We start from the raw sequence: 15,818 nt of genomic DNA, 5'->3' as shown, positions 1-15,818 counted from the left end.
GCTATAAAAGAATGGAACCTATCAAAAGAAAGATTAAAGTCTCTTCTTTCATCAGGAAAAAAAAAGTATGTTTCTACCTGTTTCCGTTTTGCAGCAATTAGTTTCATCAGTTTTCACAAATCCATTTAAAATTGTAAGTAATTGAGCTTTTTTTCTACATGGCCCTGGTTGATCTCATTTGCTCTGCTGCCACCTGCTGGACATTTGTATAATAACTACCATTTCTGCAACCGTTCTTTGCAGTTGAGAGGCTGCATCAAAGCCTTCTGTATACTCTAGCATTAAAAAACAAAACAAAAACAAAAACGTATAAATACGTCTTTGGGACACGTAAAACATAAAAAAAGAACGTATTTACACGTTATTGGGAGCAAATGAGTTAATTTAACTCATTCACTCCCAGCTATTTTCACTGGTTCACCGTTTTCAACATGACCCTCGTTGATCTCTTATACTCTGCTGCTACCTTCTGGACGTTTTTGTAATCACTACCATTGCTTCACCCGTTCTCTGCAGTTCAGAGGCTGCATCAAAGCCTTTCTTGCATTAACTGCTTGACCGCCAAAAACATTTCATGACGTATGCCAAAATCCCAATGAATGCGTTAATTGACGTCAACTGTGTTTTTTGTTTTTTTTTTGTTTTAAGCAGTCAAAGAGTTAAAAACAAAAAAAACGTATAAATACGTCTTTGTAACACTTAAAACATTTAAAATAGAACATATTTATACGTCTTTGGGAGCAAATGAGTTAAAGGGATTGTTGAGCCTAAAAATTCCCCATTCTGTTTTTCTATGGCAGGTGGCGCCCTACAGCCAGCAGGGGATGGCCGGTTACAGCCAGCAGCAGCAGGCGAGCCAGCAGGGAACGCCGCCCTATTTCAGTCCCCCGCAACAGACCCCTCCGGGTCCCAACCAAACGCCTTACCTGCAGTCACGACCACCGCCTCAGGTAACAACACACTAGCTTACACGCTCACTGTCCACGACATGGCACACATGCATAACCCAATTAAAATGGTATCCTAATTGAAGTCCGGTAAGAATTTGAAACCGATTATCGGTGCCAATATTCATCATTTTGACGATTATCGGCATCTGCCTTTTTAAAGAATCATACGGCCGATAATATATCAATTTAAAAATGTGTCAATTTCAGGAAATATATTTATATTTAATATTTATATTATTCTGGGCGGCACGGTGGTCGAGTGGTTAGCACGTCCGCCTCCCAGTTCTGAGGACTCCGATTCGAGTCCAGGCTCCAGCCTTCCTGGATGGAGTTTGCATGTTCTCCCCGTGCCCGCGTGGGTCTTCTCCGGGTACTCCGGTCTCCTCCCACATTCCAAAAACATGCATGGCAGGTTGATTGGGCGCTCCGAATTGTCCCTAGGTGTGTTTGTGAGTGTGGATGGTTGTTTGTCTCTGTGTGCCCTGCGATTGGCTGGCAACCAGTCCAGGGTGTCCCCCGCCTACTGCCCAGCAGAGATAGGCGCCTGCTCCCCCCGCGACCCTTGTGAGGAATAAGCGGTCAAGAAAATGGATGGATGGATATTATATTATTGTATTAATTAAATGTTCAGTTAACGTTAAAAGAGATACTGCTGACCCTGGGAACTCTCGGCACCTACTTTTTTTTTTTTTTTTTTTAATTATAATTATGTTAAATTTTAATATTCAGTATATTTATTTAGAATGGAGGATGTCTGATGGGATATGTTGTGATTGTTTACGAGCATGCATTTCAACTCTAACTCTAAATTCTTTCCCTTCATCTGCTCATGCAGAGGAAAAAAAAAGAGGTTCAGAGTTCATAAGCAGCCTTGCCCATCCAAACCTAATCATAGTGACAAAAGATCTGTCACACATATGAACTTATTTTAACTTGAATGGCCAAGTTCAGTCTGTTGCTCGGCAGACGTTGTTTTCCTCACAGTCAGAAGCGGGGTTCAAGTTCGCGTTGTTTTGGAGTCCAGTGACGGCTGCCCATGTGTTTTCCATCCACTGTGCAGCCAGTGTGGAATGACTGTGGCCTGGATAGAAACAGAACAAAATGGTGCAGGGAGAAACAACGCAGCTAGACGGGAGAGATTCCAATGAAAATGGACAGGCAAGAATAGCTCTGACAAGACGGGGTGAAGCAAAAGCAGAGCAATGTGGATGAACAAACTCGGAATTCCTCAAACCCTTGTAAATGATTCGGGTTAAAAGTGACGTTTTAATGACATTTTGGATGCTAGACAACTGCATTATAAATGTTTTATGAGTATGCACAAACACTAGATAGATAGATAGAGTATGTAAATTATGTAGCTAGCTAGATCATGTAGCTAGCGAGCTAAACTGTACTGTAGCTAGATAGATAGATAGATAGATAGATACAGACAGATAATGTAGTTAGCTAGATCATGTAGCTAGCTAGATAAGATAAGTAAGATAGATAGATAGATAGATAGATTATGTAGCTAGCGAGCTAATCTATACAGTAGCTAGCTAGACAGACAGACAGATAGATGAGAAAGGAAAAACTGGTCAGACAGTATTTATGACTTTTAACTGTTTTGTCTCACACTGAACAAAACTACAAAGTCATTTCATCTTCTTATTTTCACATTTAGAATACACGCACACACAAACTGCACGGACAATCATTGTTCGCTCCCAACTCTCAGGTCCATTGCCCGGTTGGCATTTGGTGATCGCAAAAATGTGTTTTCATCATTAGCCGATGACGTGACAACAATTGACCCATGCTGACATTTATACATTTATATTGCACTTTCTCTCGACCGTTCTGATTGCTGATAGCTGTTTTTGCAGCTGTGCTGATATGTTCTTAATTGGTCATCGTGCCAACCGCTACGGTGAGCTGCTTTATCTCAGGTATGCTAAGAATAAAAATGATGAAGTCACATCACGAGCCTGTTAATGTCAAAGAAATGTTTATCATTATTGCTGTCATTAAGAAAGGATTCCTGCTGGGAATTAAAGCAGTTTTTCCTTTTCACAACAGAAAATGAACATAAATCCATGTGCATCTATGCAATGCAAATTATGCCCTTATTAAAAAAAAAAAAAAGTGATGAAATTATGACCTGACTAGTAATATCAATCAAAAGTGAGCTCTATTATTGTTTAAGGGAATTTGCATGTGTGCTTAAAGTTGTGCCCAGTGATGTTTTTCAGTTGACTTGAATGCAATTTCTCATTTCACTTCCCAGAACAGACTGTTGTCATTGTGTTTTTTCAGGATTTCAAGTAATCTGAAATTATTGATTGGTAGAAAAACATGACATTTGTCCACAGACCAAAAAGTGAGCTTTCCATCGATTTGAGTTAGAGTATTTCAGAGAGTGGAAATAATACAATACAAAAAAAAAGGCCATGTCTTCCATTTAGGATTCAAGAGTAAACATGGCTGGAAATTGAACCTACACAGTACATCTGGCCGGGATTACAAATAGAGGATTTGGTGATCTTTCAGATCAGAGCTGTTCTTTTTTTCCAAGTGAGCGTGCGTCTTTTCTGTCAGTTTTGTGTACGCGTGTCAGCGTAAACACAAATCGGCTGAATGTGCTGCTGCAATTCTGAGCTGTGAAAAGGTCAAATGGTGACCTTTATTTGTGATTCGGGGCTAAAATGAGGCATGATGTGAGCCGCACTGAACAGATTACACAGACGCACATACACCCACACAAAAGATTGCAGAAGATTAGGATGTCATTGTGGTTTAGACCCGTGCTTTTTGACCCCACATTAAATTGAGAAATCCAAGCTCCAACGTACTTTATGGTGATCTTCGGGCGTTCTGTGCAGCATCCCACAGCCCACTTCACTCCCATTAACCCTAGCCAGAGGACATCTCCACTCTGATGGAACCATTCCAGCTTCCTTTGACAAAGAATTAGCTCGCCAACCAAGCTCTATTAGCCAGTTTAGTAGCAAATCGAACTGAAAATAGCACATTTCTTTGAGTCTGTTGTACCGCTGTGACCTCATCTGATTGCAAGGAGCAGCACAGGTTATAAAGATATTTCTCAGATGTCAAGGCTAAAAGAACAGACCGAAAAAAAAAAAAAATACTAAACATGGACTCTGGGAGAGAGGTAAACTTTGAAAAAGGATTTTATTTTGTGTGTGTGTGCTAGCTAGCTACATTATCTATCTATCTATCTATCTATCTATCTATCTATCTATCTATCTATCTATCTATCTATCTATCTATCTATCTATCTATCTATCTATCTATCTATCTATCTACAGTACAGCTTATCTAGCTACAGCTTATCTAGCTAGCTAAATTATCTTGCCAGCTAGCTACATTATCGAGCTATTGTCTGTCTATCTATCTATCTATCTATCTATCTATCTATCTATCTATCTATCTATCTATCTATCTATCTATCTATCTATCTATCTATCTATCTGTCTGTCTGTCTATCTGTCTGTCTGTCTGTCTGTCTGTCTGTCTGTCTGTCTGTCTAGCCGTCTCCATCCATCCATCCATCCATCCATCCATCCATCCATCCATCCATCGGCTTAATACTATCTCACAGTCTCTTTACACAACACTTCCTCTTCCCATATTACTTTCAAGTAATAACTTGTTTCTTTTAAGGGGCCTTTTCAGTTTTATAAAGTCCTACAACACCCATAAATGTATTTATAGCCTTTATATAAAAAAAATAAAAATAAATGCATTATTTACTATATGATGTGACTATATATTGTTGAAGATGTAACAATCGCAAAATGTTTTTTGGGTCATTCTATAAAAGTTCCTCTGAAGTTTTATTTGTTTTTAGAATAGCATGGCTGGCTGGATCAATTGCTCTCATGGGTGGTAGGCGGCCCACGGTCTATACATTGCCCCCTCCCTTTCCTCTTGCCTACATACTGTCTAATATGGTCAACCTCATAAAAAGCAAACAATGACAATGTGAATGCCGTCATTTCAAGAATTTTCAGCTGATTTTTTTATGATGTGCTCTTTTTATTGAGCAGTATACACGTAAGTGTGGCAGACCTACAGACTTGAGACATTGGCCAGCTGCCATTTTTCAACTCATAACAATGTCAGAACATGTTACTGGAGCACATGTGAATCAATTTAGCACCAAGAAACATTAAATTTATGCTTGGGGAGTAATTACATGTAACTGAATACAGCCCAGTTATTTTACGGCCAGGTATAAACTGTAAAAATGTCACCGAGTTGTATTCGGTTTGAATTCCTGGAGGCAAGTCATTCCACATGAGATCTATCGAGACTCAAGCAAAGCCCATCCATCCATCTGTGAAACGGATCCTACTGGTCCTTTCCTCTATTGGTCTTATCTATTTCCTGTTCCTGTCGTGACAGTCGCCTCTTGGGAGCTGTTTTCAACTGATTGGAGGAGACAGGCTCCCTTCATGGAAACCTACTGAACTGATTCAGAGGTTTATCTTTGCCCCACATTTGTGTGGAGCGCTTTAAACTCACCCTATCAGCAAAAATGTGTCATTTGCGCAAGTCTGTAAAATCGCAAAGCATGTGCACATTAACTCATTCACTCGTAGCCATTTTCACTGAAGCCACCCCTTTTGCTATTTTACTGGATTTTGACTGATTTTGCGAGGCCCACAAAGTATTGTGTTCTTTTGCTATAAAAACATGGAACCTACCAAAAGAAAGATTATAGTCTCTTCTTTCATCAGGAAAAAAAAGCATATATTTTGTCTGTTTCTGTTTTGCAGCAATTAGCATTAGAATGTAGCTTAGTTTCATCATTATTCACAAATCTGTTTAGAATTGTGGGGAAATAAGCTTGTTTTCAACATGGCCCTGGTTGATCTCTTATACTCTGCTGCCACCTGTTGTCCGTTTCCTGGAGATTTGACTTGTATCACAATTCATAGGTCACGATTCAATTCGATACCGATTAATCCTGATACAGATCTATAAATTGATTACTGGGATTTTTTTTTTTTTTAACTAAAATTTAGTGTACATGTACACTGTAAGATTTGTATGAAAATATTTTTTGTCTGAAACTTCAGGTTTAAAACTGTGAGCTGTTTCATGTTTGAACAGCATTGAAATAAAATATGAAGGCTTAATATTCCATTAGCATAACATTCCTCCATGCTTAAAACGTGAACCCTAACACTAAGTAAGATGTTTTGTTGAATATTTCTATCAAAAATTGATATTTAAACATCGATTCGGCTGTATATTGAATCGATACGTTGTAATATCACGATATATTGCCAAATCGATTTTTTTTTTAAACCCCTAATTAGTACCATTGCTTCACCCATTTTCTGCAGTTGAGAGGCTGCATCAAAGCCTTCTGTATGCTCTAGCATTAAAAAAACAACAACAAAAAAACGTATAAATACGTCTTTGGGATACTTAAATTATTTAAAATAGAAGGTATTTATACGTTTTTGGGAGCAAATGATTTATAATAAAATGTGCTAATTAGGTTGGATGGGTGTAAGATTGTGCAGAATACTCACACATGCAAAACATTGTTTTGGAAAAGTACATTTTTGGTTCTTTCTTTGACATGGAGTTACATTGTGGAAAGAGAATTGCAAGGATATTCCAATATTATGCACACAATATAACATGTACAGCAAACATTTCTCACAACGGAAATTAATTAAGACAAAACAACCTCAGCACAAGGTCAGATGTTCAGGAAAATATGATTGCTTTGAGTCCAAACTCGCTTTCCACTCATCTAATCCGTTCTACTTTTAATTTCTGCATTTTCTTTCGGAAAATAACACTTTGTTGTGGATTAGCTCCAAATAAATGTTGCACTTTGTGTGCGGGTGATTCTCCTGAGTCGTTTCCCTTTTCACTACCAGTTTGCCATTTTCCTTTTCCTTCCACTCCTCCACCTCCCTTGCTTTTAATCACACCGGGTTAATTAAAAGGTTGCCGAGCCTTTCTGCAGCCTGGCCCCTAGCTTTACAACCCCCTTGCTGTGGTCCGCTGCCTCCTTCAGCTTCCCCCCCCCCTCCTCGCCGCACACAAACACACACACACACACACACACACACGCTCTCACGGAAATTGGAGCTCACCTTGGCTATGGGGAGGCGGAACGGGGAGGTTGAAGGGACAAGACAGAGGAAATGAAAGTCAGCGAGGAGAGCGGCGGCGAAAGTGGAAAGGCGCGACACCGCGTTGGGGAGGGGCGCCCAAAGTTCAGTGCCATTAATTGGTCACCATTTGAATATTAAGTCTGTTAATTAGCCTGATAATAAAAGCGCTGGCGGCTTGGAAGGGGATGGAAGGATGCGGGGACGTTGGGTGACGGCGACGGAGGGCAAATGGCAGCCGAGCAGGAGAGGCGGAGTGAGGCTGGGTGTCGGGTGATAAGGAGGAGAGAGAGATGTCCGTGGGTAAAGGTCTGGCAGTGGTAATTTGCGGAGAGCTGCGTTAATTGTCATAACCTTTTAAATGGCAGAGTTTATCTGAGCCCTCTAAATGTCCCCACGTATCGCCACGGCAACCCAAGGCCTGCCGCACTCAGATTGGCTGCCTGCGACGAGCACTTAAGCTTGATGAATTTTGCACATATGCAATAATGTGTGTATAGACGCACGGCAGTAAAAACCATACTTGCAGGACACTTGATTAGGGACACCTGTGAAATATTATGACATATAATCATCCAAGTGCAGGATTAAAAAAATTCTATAGACAGTGTATGGCTTCTGTTAGGTTGGTTTCTCAGAAGCAGCAATAATATTCCCGGGTCAATTTGACCCAGGTGATTAATGATAACAACACATCCCAATAAACATTATTAACCATTTTCATTGCAAATATTGAACCATTTTGAAGAAGTTACTATTTGTAGTTACTTAACTTTGAAATGGGTCAGTTTGACCCGGGCTATGTTTAATGTTCCAAAAGTACCTTAAAAATAAATTATAGCTCACGATAAACCGTTTTCAAAACAATTGTCACAATTAACCATTTTAATTGTCTGTTGATGAAAAACTACGAAAACTGCTGTTTTTTTTTTTTTTAGTTCTTATACTTTTAAATGGGTCAATTTGACCCAGTTCCAAAAGCATTCCAATAAACATTTGTAGCCATTTTCATTGAAAATATGTCAATTGATGATAAATTTCATAGCAAATATCTAATCATTTGTATCTTCAACTTTAAAATGGGTCAGTTTGACCCGGGCTACGTTTAATGTTCCAAAACCATTCCGGTCAACATTTAACATTTAATTGAAAATATGTCAAAGCGAACCATTTAATTGTCTGAGTTTAGTTTCATACTCATATTTGTACTTTTCACTCTTAAAATGGGTCAATTTGACCCGGAATGTTTAATATGCCAAAACCAATCCAATGAACATGGTTTATAGCATTTTCATTGCACATATAATGAAACATAAATATTTCATAGTCTGCTGATAAAATAAAAAATAAAATAAAAATGTTGGGTCAATTTGACCCGGTATAAGCTCAATGCTCTGAAAGCATTTTTTATTCTTTTTTTTTTTTAATTGCAAATATTATGAAAATAAATGTTGTTGTTGTTGTTGTTTTTTTCTAATTGTCGGTTTGTGCCAAGTTTGATAATGAAAAGCTAACATTTGTTCTTTAACTTTAAAGTGGGTCATCTTGACCCACAACACAATAGGAAGGTTCAAATTTGATTGAATTAAACAAAACCTACTCCCGTTATTTGCAACATTACAAACACTTACAACAGATCCAATGTAAAAAAATCAAATCAAATCTTGATGTCCTATTTAGATTGATGCATTAATTTTGACAATATAGTTGTTCTTTATAGTTGTCGAAGCGAAATATGTATTCTCCTTGCAGTACAGTGCAGGTCTACATCCTTGTTGTTTTTTTTTTTTTTTTTTTTTTTAAGCAGTTAGTTTTTTTTCCCTCCTCTCTTGACTGACATTTGCTAATTGCTCGACCGGAATCCACCTCTGTTATTTTTTCCCCCCCCCCCGTAATTTTTTCTCCACTTTTTTTGATTTGTGTTTGTTTGTAGCCGTACGGCAATTCAAATGCAAATGACCAAGAATGGCAGAGGTGTTTTGGATTGCTTAGGACAATCATAATGGCTCTGAACAAAGCAAGGCCAGTTAGTTAGCAGCGCAGAACCCCCGGGGGGGGGGGGGGGGGGGGTGGGCTCATTTAGCTGCCATTTGTTTGGAAATGCCGTTACATTTGTTGCTGGATGCCGACTTCACAGACAAGGGAAAGAAATCACACGCACTCGCACGCAAAAATGTCAAAGTCAAGCTTGCCAATGTTTCGCCATTGTTCCTTGTATGTTTTCGCAAGAAAAGTCACGTGGGTGTAGTCCGGTTCGGGTGGGCCTTCAAGCCAAAGCAATTGAAGTGTGCGGACCGATGCTGGGAGGAGCAATGAATGTGTAAGATTCCTCATAGTGCATAACGGCTCAACAGCTGTAGTTTATGCTTGTGCATATGATGGACACAAAAGATATTGAGAATATAAATGACAAGATTTTGTCCTAACTATAGAGATACAAAATGTTCCAATTTCTCAGTATTTATTTATGGGCACTTTCAATATGTTTTGTTGTTGTTACAGATATGCTGAGGAAATTTTGCGTGCTAAGTTATGATGATGTAAATTATAAAGCAATAGACACGGTAGCATCTAAGACGAAAACACAATAACAGTCGCTTTTCTATTATGTCATATTTGTGCCTCATTCTCTAGACATGACTAATCGATTTATGTAATGAAGATGAAAACTAAATGAGTGAAATGTTGTGCTGTTACTGTTGAATACTTTTCGAATCGATTAAAATACTAATTGGATTAATTTTGATTTCGCATTAAATTGTATTACTAAAGCAATCCCCCGATTACTGTTTATTAAGTGATTGTTGTTTTTCTCGTAATTTGTATTTGTAAAGTGATTAAAAAAATAGGGGGATTGATGTTTTACTATTCGCACTTCAAAATATTTGCTTTGTTCTTGTTTACTGCAAAACTGATGTTTATGTACATCACTTTGTATACAGCAACGCCTGTTTGTAAAGCGCTTTATAAATAAAGTTGAGTTGAGTTGAGTTGAGTTGAGTTTAGTTGAGATATCAGTGAACAATTATGCTGAAATCAGAGGATTTGGACAATTTTACATAAAAAAAATTATCTCCAAACGATTACTCGATTATGAAAATAGTTGTCTATTAATTTGATGATCGATTACATCTCGATTAATCAATTAATTTTGACTGCTCTAGTGAAATTATTTAATTAAGAACATGTTGACTCCGCTTGCACAAAATCTTTGAAATTTAAATATTGTCGCAGGACCATATTTACTTCACACTAACGCCACGTGGCGTCGTGTTTCTTCATGGATGCATTCCATTCACATTAGAAAGTCACATTTGTTTTTGTGATGTGATTGACTACATAAAAACGTATTTTTAGAGCCCGTACTAACATCGTATCGGAACAGTGAATGAAGGTTTACAGGATGTATACAACACTGTCCGTTACATGACATTACATTACAATTTACACAATAACAGTGTGCATTCCTTGAAAAACAGTTGTACTTATATTTTTGATATTTTGGATGATTGTGAAACTTTGTATTCGGGGTTTATTGTATTTGTATTTACTGGTATTTAATTGTGTTTTGTTTTTTGTTTTTTTTTCCTGTATATAATACGGTACCGGTAAAATTCACTCCATATAATTATGTATTCCGTTTCCCAAATTTCAATCTGTTGGAATTTAGGTCAAATAAGTTAATGTAATAACTTACTATATAAATCCCAGTGTTGTTTGGAGTCTTTCTTGCGATGCGGGTTTGTTTTGACTGAGTCACAAACGTTCTTGACATAATCAAAATGTTCCTGGCAAAATATTCAGAATGTTCCAGAGAGGTGATGATAGGGGTTGGCATCTCTGCACCTTGTCAGTATATCTGACATCATCCAAATGGGAAGCTTGGCGCACACACACTCTGAATTTGGTTGTGTGTGTTTATGTGGGCAAAGGAAATGCTTGCTTGTGCATGGATATACAGTATGTGTATGTCTTGTGGCTTCTTGTAGACTCTCGTGTTAAAGGTCTGGCGAATTTCCGCGTTTGATATACACAGGCGGTCCTGTGGCTATTTCCACTTTTAATGGTCACCTTTCCCGTGATGATAATAATAGTCTCCAGCCTGGCATGAATGGCCGTCATTTGCATCAAGTCCAGCACTGCTTTTTGAAAAAGCAGACACGGCACAGGAAAGTCGATCCGCTCTATTATGTATTAACATCTTATTCGAAATAATGAGGATGTCAATGTGTTCTTTGTAAAATAGCAAAACCTTGATTTTTCTTTTTCTTTTTTTTCTCAACACCGCAGCTCCAAGTCAGTGCTTCAATTCCGGTTTGGTCAGTGTGATTAGCGGGAACACGCGTTTCAAAGTCTCAACATTGTCGTCGTGTGTGTGTACGTGGAGTGATGTGTACACGTTCATGCGTCTCCTTGGTGTCATTGTGCAGTTTGTCAGCAGATTGACTGATTTGTATTTTTCCTCTCTCTCACTCTCTCGCTCTCACTATATGAGATGGGGCCTCTCTCCCAAAGCCACACAATTAAGCGTAATTTTTAATGAATATTAATGGAATTAGTGTCAGATTTTGTGAGATGCGCATCTTCCAAGGTGCCACGGAACAACAGGGACGACTAATTCATTTGGTAGTCATGAGGCTCGTGGGGGAGGAGGACACAAATAGAGAGGAAGGGGGCGGAGGCTGAACTGACGAAGAGGAGCAGGGTGGCACAAGGGGTACGCAAATAGATAAGGATGGAAAAACAGACAGATGTTGAGAGGGAGAATGACACTCAGAAAACAAAATTATACTTATCGACTTGTTTGATCCCAAAAACGTAAATATTACCAGTGTTGTTGTTGTTGTTGTTTTTTTTAAATGCTAGAGCAGGGGTGTCAAACATATGTTAGCTCACGGGCCACATGGAGGAAAATATATTATCAAGTGGGCCGCATCGGGAAAATAACGGTATATAACTTAAAAACGATTGCCGTCATTTATCCGCAGATTTTTGTGGACCAGCCCTAAATTACGGAGCTCAACTGTAATCATATTGCTCCGTAAAAAATAACACGAATGCAAATGGAACGCGGCAACATTGCCGGTATACGTTCCGGACGTGTTAAATTGACCTGTTTTGCATATTTATTGTTCCCAGAATGCATTGCGTGGCAAAGTTAATGATGTTATAAGGATGTTTATCTTTGTCATATCCATTTGTGTTACCAGTAATTGAATTTGTGTCGTATTTAACACGTTTATGTCGGCGTATGATTACAAAAAAAGAATTATTAAACAAACCGTAGTTTACGGTGTGTGTAAAATAATGACATCCAGGACGACGATTCCCCGTACAAGTTGCGTTGCTCATCTGAGAACTGCTTGTGAAATTACAAATTTATATGTTTTGATTCTGGCCTGTTTTGATTTACTTTACAAAATCATCTCACGGGCCAGATTAAACCCTTTTGCGGCCCTGATCCGGCCCGCGGGCCGTATGTTTGACACCCCTGTGCTAGAGCATACCGAAGGCTTTAATGCAGCCCCTGAACTGAAGAGAACGTTTGAAGCAAAATCACCGCCAAAGATTAACATAAACCCAGATGTGTAGACTGAGAGAAAGTTAAAGTGTGTACATCCTGTATTTAAAAAGTGCATTTTCCTGAGTGAAACCGGCAGACAGCCCCTTTAAATAATTCAGTGCAGTTTTTATGTTCAAAAGAAGTAGGAGGAGATCGAGGCAGATGCAAGTAGAAAGGGTAAATTTGCCCTGTTTTGTAGGATGGTGGCTCCGTCATGCCCTGGTAATTTTTTTTTTTTTCCTTTTTTAAAAGTTCTTTCATGGCTTCTTGAATTCAGTTGCTCAAGACAGGCAGCCGTGCAGATTGAAAAGGAAGGCAACAGTTCACCTCGCCCCTTCCTTGAATGTAGAGTTCAAAACGGTGCAGTGCAAGCAGTCAAAAAAGGCCAAGTGCATTTCTTAAATGATGTGAGAGATGAAAAATGTCAAACAGAGAAAAAAAAAGAAACTGTCGCTATGTGATGGTTGGATCACTTTTTGGATCAGCGATCCCTTTTAAGGGCTGACGTGCCTTTCTGAATATCAGACGGTTTCAGGGGCCGCCTTTGACCCCAGCCTTTAGCAAAGGGAAATTTTCAATTCCGGGATTAACAAAAACGCCGGCGCATTTGAAGCGGGCAACCGGCGGGCCTCGTGTTCCGAACGAGCGTCGGCGCGCCACGTTTGCGAGCGTCTTCCCGTGACTGAGATTAACGCGGCGCTGCAATATTGATTTACGTCGGCATAAAGCCTCCCCGGCTCTATATTTTACACCACATTCAGCAGTCATCTATTCAATCAAATCTAATATTACACTGGCTCTGCGCACAGCTGTCTAATAGCATTTAACTCACAGTTTGATTCCTCCCGCATTCCCTCATGTACTTCAAACGCTCGCTTTCAATATCCTCCGTTCGTTTTCCGCCGCGCCAAGACGAAGTCTTTTGAAAAGCGCCGAGGATGAATGAGTGCGCACGCTAGCGCAAACGTGTGTGCGCGGAGACAGGATTAGCCGTGGCCTTAGGCTTAAGGTATGGAGCGGAGTGTATTTTAGAAGCTTCTAAATTAGCTGGGAAATGGGATTTTGAGACAATGGAGTGTGGGGGGGGACCTCAAATGAAAGGATGCACTCGCAGCACTCCTTCATTTGCCTCTGATGTTTTATGACTTTTTTTTTTCTTTTTAATCAGCCCTCCTCTCTTCAGCTTCTCCTCTCTATGCAGTCGCAGTGCTACCTTATGTTTTCCCCTCTCGTCCTCTGCCTGCTCTCTCTCTCTCTCTCTCTCTCTCTCTCTCTCTCTCTCTCTCTCTCTCTCTCTCTCTCTCTCTCTCTCTCTCTCTCTCTCTCTCTCTGTCTTTACAGTTGACAGCAATGTTGTAAGAACACGAGTGTAAACAGTAGTACGAGGCTAACCCCACTTTGACCCACTTAAAACAGAAATCCCCCTCGAGCATCCCCACGCGCGTGCACGTGCACACGCACGCCACATACTCATATGCCTGAGTAAATATTGGAGTTGTTAGAACTGACACTTTGTGTGTTCGACACTCTGTTGTCTGTTTATGGCTTTTTTTTCATCTGTGAAAAGTGAGCATATTCCTGGAAATATTACACTTACAAGAATAGGAGCACACCAAAACCAGTCACGTCTAGCCTGGATTATTTTTTTTCATGTAGCAAAGGAGTTTTGGTTTTGGATCCATACCCTAATTACAATCGGGTTTTCACAACAATTTGTATCAATTCATATCTATGGGCTAAAAATATATATATATATATATTTAGTTGGGGCCAACTAAATATAAAGAAAATGTGTAGTATGACAGGAAAACAGTAAATGCAAGAAAAATGTCATGCACGAGCAACTCACAAAATGCAATATCAGCAAGGTACAGAATCAAATTCTATCGTTAATTATGAAAATCAAAAGTTAGAATTCTGAAAACATGTAATTAATTATTCCAAAAATGTTGCAGTCACGGGTTCAAGGGAACGCCAGTATGGCCGCAAGTTTCAAGTGATAAAAATGCCACCTTGTTACTGCTTCTGGCGTTTAATTGGCTGATAATTGAAATGTGGAATTCCAGGAACTACTCTGGGGCTTTTAAGGTCATTACATTACCTTCTCTTAATAATGAATGAGTGAATACATTAACTTTTGTCTCTATGTACGCGCAGCTGTTCCGGCAAACTGTATATGTGCTGAAACTTTGGCGGGAAAGTGGCAAGAATATTAACTCGATATCGGATTTCACGTGCAATCGGCTCTTAAGTTCTTGCACGAGAGTAATTCACCTCTGCTGCACAAATGACTACACTATTAATTTGTTAATAATAGATTCACTCCAGGTCTCCGGCTGTGAGGGGTAATCTCCCGCTGCAACACGATATCCACGAGCTGCCGGGAGTGTTGCCCAAATGCGGCCGTCTAATCGCACAACAGATAAGATTGAGGAGGGGGAAACTGATTTTCAAAGTAGAAAAGTGACGACGTGCGGTGCATGGATGCGCCGCTGTGCATGTACGTATGACGTGCGAAAGTTGCGCCGATGTGCGGATGTGATCCTTTGCCTATCAGTTATCACTAATCCTTCCACTCGGAGCTCTATCACAAGTTGCCATTGTGCTGCGGACGCTTAACATGTTGGAGGAACGACCTCGGCGGTGAATAAAGGCACGGAAGAGAGGGAAGGAGACGCTGATATGAAGCGAGACAGAGATAGAGAAGGGGGGGGGGGGGCAACACCTCCGACAATGGAGAGAAAATTACATTACACTAGATAGGCTGGTGATTACGCAGGGGAAGAAAATGACTTCCATTGAACAATAGGATGGAATGCATGCATGTGTGTGGGGGGGTGCATTGTGCTGATGGGTTGCCAATGTTTGCCCTCCATTTGTGTTTTTAGGGTGTACATTTTTTTTTCCATGAATGTATCAGTGGATTTAAAAAAACACGGACAAGAAAGTAAATTTACAAAAGGATTTATTCACAACAAAAATTGAGCACACAGCCAAAAGTTCAGCAAAAAGCAGCCTTTTATATACAAGACATAATTGCTGATGAGCAGCAGCCGTGTAGAGTCTCATGGGCGCCACCCTAGGTCAGGCTCAAACTGGAGATCCAAAAACAAGCTGACTGAGAGTTCAAAATAACATGTTATTAACGAGTTCAACACCATT

The 15,818-nt window shown here is 39.6% G+C and overlaps 1 protein-coding gene across 3 annotated transcripts in view; it reads left to right on the top strand.

Moving 5' to 3' along the window:
- Positions 1-15,818, top strand: part of arid1b (AT-rich interactive domain 1B) — a 199,961-nt gene that overhangs the window by 67,081 nt on the left and 117,062 nt on the right. For all 3 annotated transcript variants that reach the window (XM_077540057.1, XM_077540056.1, XM_077540055.1), the window contains exon 3: positions 801-950. In XM_077540057.1, the coding sequence (XP_077396183.1) occupies positions 801-950 (150 nt within the window). The remainder of the gene's footprint in view (positions 1-800; positions 951-15,818) is intronic.

The sequence above is a fragment of the Festucalex cinctus genome, chromosome 12 (assembly GCF_051991245.1).
Source record: "Festucalex cinctus isolate MCC-2025b chromosome 12, RoL_Fcin_1.0, whole genome shotgun sequence".
NCBI classification, from domain to species: Eukaryota; Metazoa; Chordata; class Actinopteri; order Syngnathiformes; family Syngnathidae; genus Festucalex; species Festucalex cinctus.
Note: the sequence above shows the minus strand (reverse complement) of the source record. Positions and strands in the feature narration are given on the sequence as shown.